General features: G+C 40.5%; 1 protein-coding gene across 1 annotated transcript; it reads right to left on the bottom strand.

The window, feature by feature from the left end:
* Positions 1-3,131: 3,131 nt before the first annotated feature.
* LOC118777778 (synaptobrevin homolog YKT6) lies at positions 3,132-13,378 on the bottom strand. The gene is made up of 8 exons (XM_036528929.1): positions 13,189-13,378; positions 11,023-11,172; positions 10,520-10,602; positions 9,613-9,713; positions 9,305-9,409; positions 8,547-8,612; positions 8,060-8,161; positions 3,132-6,180 (listed from the first exon to the last, which is right to left on the bottom strand). Exons 2-8 carry the CDS (start codon positions 11,124-11,126, stop codon positions 6,145-6,147), a joined length of 597 nt encoding a protein of 198 aa, XP_036384822.1. The 5' UTR covers positions 11,127-11,172; positions 13,189-13,378; the 3' UTR covers positions 3,132-6,144.
* Between the last annotated feature and the right edge of the window lie 944 nt (positions 13,379-14,322).

Genomic DNA, 14,322 nt, shown 5'->3' with positions numbered 1-14,322 from the left:
TCGTGCAGCTCATCCCTGCTTAAGGTAGTCTGCTCGGAGTTTATATCTATACCTCGGAGTCACTCGTGTCCGTACACGCAAGCCGAAAAACATCCATTTATACAGACGTTTTATTCAGAAGTCTAAAGAAATCCTGAAAACCACGGCCCCATACCCTCCGCAGAACCAGCTGGGCGAATTAACCATGTGATTCTGTGAATAGGTGTTTGGGGTGTGGCCTGTATGAAATAAGACCGCGGCCAATCACATTAACGTTTTCTTCCTTCAATGAATGCAAGTGCGCACTTTGTGCCAAACTTAAAGATATTCAATACATCATCCATGGCAAAACTGCCACTATTTACGTAATACGTTGTAAAATAAATAAATAAATAAATAAGACTAACAAAGAGAGCGTTCAAATTGAACACAATTATCATAAAAAAGTATGTACATGGAAATCCTACATTAATTGTAAGTAACAATTTCCCGTACTTCAAAACACAGGAAACTTATCTCTATGGTTATGATTTCCAAAAGTCTTGATTGTTCAACTAAAATATTAATCCAAACTTAATTGTATGAGAAAATAAAGTATACCTAATCTCTAAATCACCTCGCCAGGCAACCTTAACATATGTCCACGAAATATATCAGGTGTAAATTACAGTACATAAAAAAACATAAGTCTGGAAAAGCTTCCATTTCACAGTGAGCATAAGAACGTAAGGACGGACAGAGATGTGCATTCCGTTGAAGAACGTCGTGACCCGCTACTCCAAGCCTGGTGAATCTCCGGCGAGCGGCGAGGAACTGTGGGAGAGTAAACAGTTTACACAAGCCTGTCCCTGGAGCGTCACTACAGTCTCCATTCAAATCTAATGCAGCACAAACCCACACCCCAACTGACCCCACTCCCCGAATATATTCAGAGTAGTCAGGAACTGTAAAGCGTGCAACTTCCAGCTAGCTAAATCGGTAAAAGACTGCGTGAAATACACTTTACTGTAAGTCCTCCTGGAAACGGACACTGGGTAAAAAGTAAACGTTGCAATTGTAGAGACTAGTGAGAAATTTGCTTTACATGAGTACCTCCTCCCATTTCATAACTTATAAGTGTACTACCTCGTCCTTTATGACTGTCTTCCACAAACGAAAATGTCTACAGACTGAGGTCTGTTTCTTGTAGGCCCATGCATGAAAGACGCTGCATTCCTTTGGTGCACTGCCACATGATTATCAATAACTTATAAATGGAACATGATTCAACACACTTGCCTCACTTTGTCCATTATCACAACCTAAAAACCCCAGTCTCTGCAGACAAATTCTCACACTTTAAATATGCAAGGTCACAAGCTGCAAACAACAAATTGTCAAAGGTTTTTTTTTTTTTTTTTGGCAATTTTTATTCATTTTTTTTCCATCAATTGACATGAGATGTCTGCCAGATTAGGAAAAAAAAGACAAAAATATAGCACATTTTAAAATAAATGTGATTATACAAAAGGAACAGAGAGTAAATAGGACTGCAGTGACTAAAAAAGATGCACCTTCAGTTATGGAACCTTATGCACTATTAAGACCACTCTTCTCTCGAAAAATCATAGGTTTTGCTCCTCCAGATGATGGTGAAGTAGGACTTTAATTGGCAGCTGTTAATTACAATGAAGGTTATGACCTGCCTAGAGTTAACACTGTTGGGACAGCAATGTAGTGTTGTGGTTTTCAAGCTGGGCTTGTACCCTGAACTTAACAGGCTCAGGTCTCAGGTCGAGCATGACCACAGTGCTTGACCTGAATGGTTTCGGTAAACACCCAGCTGTATAAATGAAGTTGTTGTAAAAAATTAAGGTATGCAATTCACCCTGCTTAGAAAATAACACAGAACTTAGGCAAAACTGTTGCTGTGGAAGGGCTTTGTAGAAGGAGCTGGCAAAATAAAATGGAGTGGAAAAAAACTTTTTTAAAAACCACCTGTTCTATTCCAAAAAAAATGTTCAGGAGTGCTTTTTTGTGTGAATGAGAAGTCTGACTTCCCAATGAAATTTTTCAGAGGCAGCCAGAAAACGACCTAGGCTTTGTAGAGACCCTGCTGTCTTTTAAGACAAGTATCCTTAACTTTGGATCAGGCGCCTCCCAGTGTCAGAAAATGGTACTGCAGACCATCCCCCTAAAGATTTGGACACACATTCAATACACAGTAAAAAGAAATGAGATTATGCAAGCCTTGAACAAAGAACATCTATGCTCTTACAACAGCAATAAGACTTTTGTTACTACTGCATTATGATTTCACACATGTAAAAATACAATTCTATTTGCCAGCAGCCCTGCATTTTCCCCATTCAAAGCGGTCTCTAAATCCCAAATACAGGCAAAATCCAAATAGACTGAAACAAAAACATGACTCCAAGTTGCAACAACCGTTATAGCCTGGATATACAAATTAATGAAATTAATAATAAGTTTCCCAATTGTGTCTCTATTTAAACATTTAATACAACTGCAGAGCATTAAAGCTTTACAGGAAATACATCTGACAGCAGTATAGTAAAAACCAGATACTTACTGCATGGTAGTTTTTTTTTAACATCCAAAACTTCCTGAAATCAGACAGCACTCATTCAAGCTGTTCCCTTCAAAATTTCTGACTACTGCCATTTATGCAATTTTTCCAGGATACATTTTTCTACTGATTACACGTTTGGCTTGCAGGTGTCATTGCATTTGGGCTAACTAACTGACAAAGAGAAATACACAAAGATTGTTTCTACATGAGTAAAATCACCACGAAAAAATAAACTCAGTGCCCACCCCTTGCATCTTCTGTATACTGTATATCCCTACAGATGCTAAACCTTCTCTGGGGTCTAAGGAAAACAACATTTATAAGCAACCATGTGGTCACTTGAACCCTTTGCCCAGAGGTGTCTAGTCCATCCCTGGCAAAAGAAAAAAAAAATACAAAACCACCTCTTAGCCCCAGTACAAATAGAGACTGAAGTGCATTTGTGCACAGAGAAAATACCATTGAATAGCAAGTTAACAGAGTTACTGTTGTCCACTTCATAAGCATGTGCACAAGCTCACAAGGTGACCTCGCTCTCTCTCTCTCACACACACACACACACACACACACACACAGAATCAAACAATCTCACAGAAGATGGAAAGACAGAGCTTGAACTAAAGGCAACAGAGGTGTAACAAATCTCTGTCTGCTGGAACCACTCCACAAATATATCAGCAAATTGTTTTCTGGGCCCCAACACCTTATCCTGTCCTGAACTGATTACAGACCAAAAAAGGGTAAAAAAAAAAATCCCACTTTTATCATAGGACATAACCGTTATCGCAAATAATGCCTTTTGGTCTTGTTCTCCCAGACAAGGGAACGCTCAAGGTTGTGTGGAAATATTAACTTGCTTGCAAGGAAGAGAAGATAAATGTCCAAAGTACATGATTACCAAGCAAATGTCCTTAAGTTCAGTAGGGATATATTTAAGAAAAAAGAAAAAAAATATTATAGATGGACACATGTGACTGTGGGCTGTGTGTATTTTGGGTGCATACACACTTGGAGAATATTTTGTTTCTCACAGGGCTAAAAGACCCTGTAGATCTAAGACAGAAGATGGCAGCCATTGCCTGAATCCAGTTACATTCAAACAGATCAACACACGGTACAACATCACAGCAAAAGACACATGAGGTGATTCAATGAGAGTACACAGAGACACAGTTACCCACGTACTTAGATTGCGTCCATCTTCAGAGAATGCTTACAGAGAATCCCACTTCCTTCAGAGGTAGTGAAAGCTGCAAGCATATATTCCTAATCGCAATGCACATATGAAAAAAAGTCATTGCCACAACCTGAAGTCCCCATTTGTACCACCTACAGTTCATGGAAAAAAAGGAAACAAATTCAGGGATAAGAATCAGCACTGCACCTATTCACTCAAATGTGCAGTTTCACAAACAGTATAAGTATTCCGTGGACTGCCCTTGTCATTGACAAGTACTACATGTACTGTCAAGCCAATGGAAACAGGAGCAGGAGGATTAGATCGCCACGATTCTCTACACACCATGGAGCGCATGTGATTTTGGGACTGGTCTACTTGCTCACCCCTGAGGCTGCTAACAGATTTCTGCTCTAGTGGGGTAGAAATCATCCAGTCATTACACAAAGAAAAAAGAGCTGGGTGTTCTAGCAACAGGGAGAATGTCACATGGCGACAGGGAGCATGGCACAGAAACACTACTGACCATAAAAGAATGAGACCATTTTTTTGGAAACCCAACAACCTTCACTCTTTGGTGTGGTCTGGTGTTTAGGCAGCCTAGATAGGTACCAGCTTGGCCCTAGAGAGATGTTACAATTTGGCTGCAAGCAATGAATACTAACCAAAAATCTACCACTGTCCCTACAAACAGACTATTTCATACAGTTTACACAGTCCATACAGAGCTTGCACAGTCTGAAGCAGGTAAAGATGACGTCCATCAGTGTCACTGAATGACATGACTGAGAGGAGGGCTACATGCTTTTGGTGGTAAAAATGGGGACTTCAGTGAGATCTCTTGTCAAACACTACAGAGGAAGAGGCTGATTTCAATGAATGAACACACACTCTGCGATAAGGCTTCACATATTGTAATCTGTACTGAATTGTACAGAACAATTAGGAATGTTTACATTTTCATACGCGTTAGTGAAATACACAAAAAGAATGAGCCCCTCTGAACCCTGCACACCCTCCACAAATTACACCTTCAGGAACTCACATGGGACCGTTGTGTTCCAAAGTTAATACTTCCATTTTTAAATTACTAACTAACCAGCCACTCACACACTCTCCAATCCCCAATTCAACAAACTACGCTTCTACCATTCCTCGAGCTGGCCTGAGCAGAAACAGCTAAAACTGTAGCATTTTCTCACAACATGTGCAAAGCTTCAGAATGTGTTTAGTGTATGCAGACAGGGGTGAAACAGCAGAGATGTCTTCATTTTCCATTTCACAATAAACAGTTATCTGACTGGTTTTCAGCCTTCGACTAGAAAACCCAGGTTCACTTAAAAAAAAAAAAAAAATCGTAAGCAGGACTGATAACACAGTACCATCTAGCAGTCACACCAGACCAAATACAAAAAGCTGGCAAGATATTATATTGAATGAGATATTATCTACAGTGACTTTAAATAAAGCACGCGCACACACTAGATTAATGCATACATACAGTCTTCAGCTCTTCTTGAAACGACAGGGCTGACTGCAGTGTTTTAGACAGAAATAGTCTGTTCATGTATCATTTTGCAAAACAGTATACGCATAACCATTGGATTTTAATTACAATATAATCACATCACTGATAAGACTCAATTGAATTTGACATACCACCTGCTCTGCGGCATTAGACACAAGTGACCTCCCCACTTACAGCAAGTATGACAAGCAACTCAATGCCTGTCCATTAATCAGTCACTTAAACAATGTGGCAGATTACTTAATCTCAGATCTGGGAAAATCTGGGAAAAAATACCATAGAGTTGCACCGCACTTGAATATGTCTTGAGTTACGTCAGTCAGTTACGCACATAAAGATGATGCTCGTTTCAAACAGATTATGTGCAGACTATCTTTCATGGTCTGTGGTTACCAACACAGCTGCTACAGAATAACCCATGCACACACACAAAAATAGCCTGTATTCCCCGATCACTGCAGCCCAGGTTTGAAACTTTCCTAGCAGCTTAGCTGAAACCCTGAGTACACAGACAGCAACTGACTTCAGAAGAATTAAACGAATGTTCCAAACAGTGACAGTTCGAGTGTGGTGCAGTCTAGGAAATCAGCCCCCCCTTCATCGAAACCTTTAAAAAACTATTTCTGTGACTTTACAACTGACCAAATGTGCATTTGTTGGAATCCCACCCCCTCAGACGTTTGGAGATTTAAAACTCCACGACAACCGTAAATGACAACCCAAAATGACCCCCAAATCCCTAAACCTCCCCTTCACCCCCAGGACTGCAGAGTGGCAGGTCCGAGAGCACCCCCCCAACCCTGCTGCCCCCCAGAATTTATTCTGGAGGCCGGTGAGGGGGGGAGAGCCGGGAGAGAAGAGCCCAGGAGCAACTGGAGTCCAGTGACGTCACATCACCTCACAGCAAGAGTTCTGCTTCCGGGCCTGTGCGAAACACACAAACATACACCTCTTAAGACTGTCTTTTTTATAACACTTCCAAATAAGTTTTAGAGTATCATTAATAAATTTCTCTGATTAATCAGCAATTTTTTAAAAAAATTACATATATTTAAAATTAAATATAGCATTTCAAACCTAACCGAAATGACAAAAAAAAAGCTTTTGGTAACACCCCAGCTCTTGATGAAATAAGATGCTAAATATTGAAATATTGGATCCTCATTAAAATAAGCCTTATATTAGACTATTTCAACCTCTTAAATCACAAAACCCGTTAAGTGAACCCCTACAATATAAAATTTTATTGATGAAATTTGGAATGCCTATTACTGGTCTAGTAACGTCAGCTAAATTTGTGATTTTACCAGTAATATAAAATGTCTTTTAAGTTTATGAGGGCAACTCTACAGCCTGCTTTGCCTCCAGTGATTTAGAGCTGGTCATTATGCTTTAGTAATTCACTCTCCACACCAACAGATGACAGCAGCGAGCCACACAGATATCTGTAAAAGCCACACTGCATTCAACAGCTTAGTTCAACTTTTCTACGGAAAGCCATAGCTGCAATGAAATAACAATGATGCGCAACACTCCATAAGTAGAACAGAAACCGCTCTTTTATGAAAGAGATTTCCAATTCAAAGAGGTAATCCCATTGGTGGCAAATCCCTGGAGAGATAACTGCAATTTTTGGTTCCTGTTCCTGTGTATACTGTGCGACTTCTCTACTTATATTCCAGGCCTGGGTTCACTTCTTAATTTTCCTAATTCCTAATTCCAATCTATTGAACTGAAATGCTGATCAGCCGCTCAGAGGCAAGCTCTGTAAGAAATTGAGAACAACTACTTTCACTGGAATATTTCTGTGTAAAATCCAAAATTAACTTCAACAACTTTTAACATTTTCATTTATTCATTCACAATATTGCTCTGTCCAGACACTGTTCCTATGCTTTTGGACTTTCTCAAGTGTTTAGAGTGGACAGCAGCCATAAAAACAGCCACGTATTTAACAGAGCTAATAAGCACATTCTCAATGAGTGTAGATAAACACCACAATACCATAATCAGAGATGGAACAGAGATAAAACAATAGAAGCAGCTACATCTGCATGGAAAAGCAAGCAACATTTCTTCTGAGGAGTATTGCATTGTTGACCTCTGCCTGGTGAGTATACGCTCATTACCTCCAAAATTGTTACAAATCATTAATTATTGCTCTCTACACATTGATTGTATGTCTTCTTGTCCCTTTGACTACAATTTTCCTTCATTCTCCATTCCTTTGCACTATATTACTTCAAGACATAATATGGATTCAAGACATGAGCCTTTGTTTGCTGACATTTTAGCTTTAGCAGAAGAAACTGATTATCTTCCAGTGTCTTATAGAGAATCAAATGCTGTGCACAAGACAGAGATAAAAAAAGCACCTTCACAGAATGAACCGAGAGAAAAGGACACGCATAAGAAGTTTAATGAATAGAACAGGCCATTCGGCCCATGCAGACTCCTCATTTTGTATCTTGCACTGCGTAAAGCCTAGTCTTCAACATTTTAAAGGTCTCTGCTTCCCCTAAAACTATAGGCTATTCAATTCATTATTAACTCTGTGGAAACACAACCCCTAGTGCCTTTTTGTTCTGCCACCCCACCTGAGTCTCATTTTGTTTAGACTACAGTATCTTGAAAGTCACAGCCTGCTACCCTTCTCTATACTTTTATTGAGAGCTTGCGTCAACTGTATACTGTGTGGCCCAGAGTACCAAACATCACATGGATGATGAGTTTGATCGATCTGCCCACACTGTGACCGTCATTGCAAGAGTAAACAGGAGGGGGTCTGCGGCCATGTACTCACAGTCTTGTAGAATGCTTTGGACTGATTTCCCAAGTGTTCTGACTTCTGCACCAAATCATCCAGCTTCTCTCCTCTCTCCAATAGGGACTCCATTGTGTTGTGCTGAAAGAGGAAGACACACTCTCTAGACAAGTCACAACAGATACGCTGAGCACATCCTCGTGGTGGTTGTATACCAACATTCATGCGTAGAATTATAACTAGGAGAGCTTTGGGATGCGCATCAGACTCGCTGCCAATTTCTGATGCACCAAAGCCAAGTAGGGTCCTGCTTCAAGATGGCAGATGCTTTGAGCTTTAACATGGCTCTCACTGAAAAACAATGAACTCCACTGCAACTCTAGGTTTTGAGAAACCCAGACTAAAAAACTAGACTAAGAAAAAAAGCGGAAAAAACCCGACCTGTAAGAACCATGTTGCACGAATGCATTCTGGTAGATGGAGAGAGACTGGAAGCGATGGAGACAGTGTTCATGTTAAGACTCACCAGAATGATTTTGGTTTCGTCCAGCTCAGCCTGCACTTTGCTCATGGCATCCGCCTCCCGAGGATTCTGGAACCAACACAGAGTCTCCATGGATACAAAGTCTAATGGCTAAAGTCTGACATAGGGCTGTAGATTAGCATTAGTCATGATGTATATGTTAATGTGATATAAACTTACAAAGCTTTCTGAGGCAGTTTTGATGCCATGAGATTCAGAAAGGTTGTTCTTATGATAATTTTAAGCACAATTACACTATTTTAACAAGAATGGTTATATGATCTTGCCTCTCTCCATTAGCACAATAGCACATATGCCTTTGTTCTTGAGCTTTTTCAATATACACTCTATAGTTACCTTATAATGACAACCAATATATAATATATACAACCACTAACACTTCCAAAAAATAATATAAATAATATGAATAAATAATAATAAGTAAAAAGAGGCCGCGAGTAGTCCAATTGTTCCACAGCATGTGATAAATATTATTTGAATTGAATTGAATTGAATAAATAAAGGTCGTTCATGTGGAGCTGTTTTACTAACACTTTAGAATACAGAGGACTCATGAATTCTTAATGAACCATTAAAATCTGTGCTGTGCATAATCTTTCTATATGGCTGATGTTAAGTCCAGCATTAATAAATGCTAATAAATGTGTTATCACACAGACGACCAGGGTGTCAGGTTGGAACCTTATGCGGAATTTTCTCAATTTACACTTCTATTTTAGGCCCTGCTCTGTCTCTCTTACCTGGTATTTGGCGAGATAGCTGTCCAAAGCAGTGTACTGGATGGTGGCTGGGGACCCAGAGGGCCAGTCTATGCTGCTCACCTGCCTGGAGAATTCCTCCAACACCTACAAGAGCAGAAAGTGCACAAGCAAGTGCATGAGACACAAAGACCTTTCATGAGGATTTTCTCTCTCCAGACCTCATCTGTACTCCAATCGGATATAGCGGAATTTCTTAACATGAGCCCCTTCACATGACCATGGAAGGGTAAAAAAAAAAAAAATCTGCACACTGACCAATGAGCACCGAGCATCAGGTAGGGACAGACCTTATCGAGTAACGTGAAGCACACTCTGGATGGGTATTCGCTGTCCGCTATCACAACCGCACCAAGGGAGTCATTCCGCACGTACACGTGACACAGGTACTCTGGTAGGGATACAACACAACAATCAGCTGCTGGCATCACTTCCTGTCCTCTGAGTGAAGTATAATATTTTATTTCACTATGTACAATATTCTACTACTACTACTAGTATTGTATTCTACTACTGTATTGTAATCCTATTAGAGAGTACTGTACATGAATGACGTCCTGCTATTGCCAAACAAGCAACTCATTCTGACCAGACAGGAACTAAATTCAAAACACCACATCAGAGGTAAGCCCTGAATAAAATTTAAAATTTTATGCTCCAAAAACTATACAAAATCTTCATATTTTCATTCGCTTCTAATTCCCCCATTCCAATTGCATGCAACTACGGAAGCATATATTGGCAATGCACACACACAATTTATTCTTCTTCCTCTTGCAATGAACAACCCATAATTAATGCCGTAGCCCTGTTGGGAAGCCAGTGTCACACGTATGCATTTGTGTGTCATTTGCTGGCCAGACCCCTCATTACAGAGAGCTTAATAGACTGGCTCTGGAGGAAGTTGGCCGTTTCCCTGCCTTAATCTGCATTTTATGTCCGGTGTCTTCACTCCAGATTCCGAAGGATGCAATCCTACTGGTAAACACACCTGCAGGACGTGGATGTGTTGTGTGTGTGTGTATGTGCATCTGTTTCTGAGTGGTGGCCGTTCATGCATAGGTGAGCATGTGGGTGTGCATGTGCTTGCGTGCACGCCTGCTGTGAGCACATGTGTGTGCAGGCAGTTAGAACAGAGCCCTGTCTGTATTTGGCTGTAGTGGCCATTCCAGATATCAGACGATGTTGTTCTCTCACCTTGCTCTTTGACAGAAGCCCTGCTCCCATGTGAACTGCGCTCCACAATCAAGGCACTGGTAAACGTCATGAACTCCTGCACACTGGAATGTGCACACACAACACACAGACAAAGAGACACACACACACACACACACACAAAAAATACATCACTCCTCCATCCACCACAACCAAAATAATTCCAAACAAGAGTTTCAAAGGCAGACACTCCTTGGCAGTTAGCACCTGTAATGGACCTAAGAATCAATGTGGGAGGAGGAAGGGGGCATGTAATGCTGAGCTTGAAGGAGACATCATTTTCTTGCAATATGCACAGAAAAACATCCATTTTTTTAGTCTGAAAATGATGTCTGTTTCTTTTACAGCTAAAACATTCAATTTTTTCCATATCTACATCAACATGAACACAGGAAATGCATGCTTACAAATTCTTTAAAGTGCAGTCTTTTTTAAAAGGGAAAACAGAGGCACTGTATAAACAGAGCAGAGAAGCTGTAACGTACCTGGACCTCTGGAAAAAGCTGAAAGAGGACAGGTCATAAGCGGCTTTGAGCAAGTTGGACTTGGTGGTGCCTTTATACAGAACGCTCAGGCTGTAGAGCTTCATGGTGCTACAGAGATGGGAATCTCGCTCGTGGTGTCTGCAGCTGCCCCTGCAAAGCCACAACAGAGCGAACGTCATGCCTGGCTCACACACATCCACCACTTTCAGCCAGAGCAGGACAAGTGCGTCACAGCCAAGGTCCTGGGGGCCCACCACATAGGCTGAGTTTCATTCCAGTTGAGCTCTCAGCTTATTAGGTTTGAATGAGCTTTTGAATTGAATCCTGGTCTGGATTTCACATCACTGAACAAGAATCTGCTGTGAGCTCTTTGTCTCGGACACAGGTTGTTTGAAATGTGTTCATTCCAACACGGGAGACACAAATGCATGGGTTTCTGTGAGCTACCTTTTCATTTCAGCTCTTTAATTTAGAAATTTACAAAGTTATTCAACATTATTCATTAAAAGCAAACAGTTGTTCAAAATTAACTGAATAAACACATAAGATTAACTTAAAGAGCTGCACAAAATTCATTCATTACCAAAATATATTTAATAAAGAACTTTCCCTTTGTACAGTATTAGCACAGACATGAGCTCAATGGCATTTTTGTTGTTACAAAGAGTTATACAACATAAATATACAGTATAAATGACTGTTGACAATCAACAGTTTTAAATGAACAGCTCAATCAATAAGAATTGCCTGAGAACTACGTTGGAACAGAAACCTGTATACATCGTATGCTCTAAGGTCTGGAAAGAATGTAGTGGGAAATCATTTTCAAATGACATCATTCCTTCTGTGCAAATATCTCCTGCAGGTACCAAAATCCATATTAAATTGGAGAAGAGTGATCTAAAGGTCACAATTTGTACTTGGGTCAATCCAAAAGCAGACGTATTCGATGTTAACCAAGTACTGTACTTAATAAACATAGCTGACTGTTGGACAAATCTTAGTGTTTTGGATCAAAATGGCCTCATCCCCTGCTCGCTCTACAAATGTATCATCGAGGTGTGTCAATAACGGTAGTCTTCTAGGAATCACTGCGGAGTCCATCATCAGCAACGTTCTGTAACTGTGTAGCCTCCATAATACTGTTTAGTTTGTCAACCAGTGTAGGCTATGTAATTAACAAGGGGCTGAAGCGACACCAGTAGACAAAAACATGCCAAAACGCAAAAATAACTAAGGCTAAATTCCGTGAGTTCGTAACATATTGTATTCGCGGTGCAACAGCTTATCAAGCCATCATGACTCGACAAAGTGTCACAGCGTTGCTCAGCAGGTAACGGTAGACATTCTACGGATTTATACAAAAGTTCCATCTTATTTTATCAATATTATCTTTTAAAGTAAATACTAAGACATTGATGTAGATTACTCTTAACTGCCTTGCCTGTCACTGGCAACTGCCAAGGCCGTTATGGATTACTACTTCGCGAACCTGCGAAAGTATGATTGTTTAGCCTGGTGCTAACTAGCTAGCAAATAAGATACTCGGCTCACATTACTGTCTCTCGGAATTGTTTGTCAGATAAAGAAAAATCAAGTAATTGTAAGACACGATCGCCTCGTTCTCTTGTGGGGTAGCTTGCTAGGTAACTAGCTGGCAGTGACACTTCCATTTTTTCACAACTAGACATCTAGTTTGCTAGCATTTTAGCTGTTTAGCATAGCTACAGTGTTAGTTGTCAAGCTAAATGTTCCAAAAGATGCGTTTGTCTTCGTAACATTCCTTATGTCCAATCGATCAGTGTCCAGATGCCAAACTCGATCGCGTCTGGGACGAGTAATTTAATTAGCTACATTATTGGGTAAGTGTGTTAAGCGTGTGACATAGCTTGCTATCTTACGAGCGATCTACTGTTTGTCCGTAACAACAACTAGCCATTCCGGCAAGTTAGTGAAGGTTCGCAAACTAGCTGACTAGCTGTGAGCAATGGTAGTTTCACTGCCAGCTAGTTATCTAGCAAACTACCCCACGAGAGAACGAGGCTGTCATGTCTTAAAATTATTTGCTTTTTCTTTGACACACAATTCCAAGAGACAGTGGCGTGAGCCGAGTATCTTACTTGCTAGGAAGTTAGCGAGCAAGAGCTGCTTAGCTACAATACAAACCTTTCTTTAGCCGTCCAAGATTCAACTCCGCCCCAAACTCGAATAGATAATATTTGTTACAACAGTCTTAGAAAGGCTGACGCTGATGTTGAAAAAGACAAGCGGCGCTGTTCACGAAAGGCAGACTAGGTGGGTCTTCAAAACAGCTAACGTTCAACCAAAGGAAAATTGAAAACTCCCTTTCTCTCCCAGACACGTCACTGGCGGAAATGGGTCCTACCCTAACAAAACACCAACCAACATGCAGCACTTGCATGTATAGTTCCACCCAAACGTTCTTATTGCTGTTTCTCCTTGGTGGTATAGTTCGTCCAATATAACTTGTGCCCTGGCGCAAATTTCCGTGACTGCACAGTATAACGCTTTTTCTTTATATTTCTAGTGACGACAATAATGTAATGCAGACACTTCCACCGTATCATCGTTATCTATGCATATTCATATTAACTTTGGAGGGAAAACTCTCGTTTGAAGTCTCCAAAGGGATCAGTCTTACACGTACATCTTCATTCTAAGCATTGCAATCACAACATATCCTTCACATTATTTCCCATATTGTCACAGAATATTGTAACATTTTTGCGTTTAGACTTCAATATTTATAATCTCATCTGGACTACGCCACCTTGGGAATTTCAAGAAGGTCAAGGAGAAACGGAACACTTACTTTACATCATTCAAATCAGCGTTAGCTCCCACAGAGACACCTTCAAACAAACAGATGAGCTAATTCAGTTCGTTGATTCCAATTTACTACACAAGCTCGAGTGTTAGCTCAGGGCGAATAACAGTGTGTTTGGGATGGGATTGCCACGAGGGGGAGTTGAAGCGGTGGAAAGTAGGAACATGCACAGACGTGTAAACGGTACATGTGCATGCTGTGAATTATTGCAAAGCGGCGGTTCTACCTCTTTTGGACATAGAAACACCAGTGAGTGAAAATTCACCGGCCTTCGTGTGTAGATTGAGTCGGGAATGATATTACTAATTAAAAGTGTAATAGCGGTTGCACGGGGTTACACAGTTAAAATAAATAAATTCAGCTTGGAAAACTGGAATAGCAGTTGACGTGCTACTCCTGCAGTGGTCCTACAACTTCCAAAACAGCATAGTTTATGAAATGACAGCTTTTTA

This window comes from Megalops cyprinoides, chromosome 5, assembly GCF_013368585.1.
Source record: "Megalops cyprinoides isolate fMegCyp1 chromosome 5, fMegCyp1.pri, whole genome shotgun sequence".
Classification (NCBI taxonomy): domain Eukaryota; kingdom Metazoa; phylum Chordata; class Actinopteri; order Elopiformes; family Megalopidae; genus Megalops; species Megalops cyprinoides.
This window is presented reverse-complemented; position numbering and strand designations above follow the sequence as displayed.

Coding starts and splice junctions, on each gene's coding strand:
- LOC118777778 (XM_036528929.1), bottom strand. CDS start 11,126: ATGAAGCTCTACAGCCTGAGCGTTCTGTATAAAGGCACCACCAAGTCC. Junction 9,410..9,612: donor GCTTCACGTTACTCGATAAG/GTCTGTCCCTAC, acceptor CTGCTCTTGTAG/GTGTTGGAGGAATTCTCCAG. Junction 6,181..8,059: donor CCAAAGCATTCTACAAGACT/GTGAGTACATGG, acceptor TGTTTCGCACAG/GCCCGGAAGCAGAACTCTTG.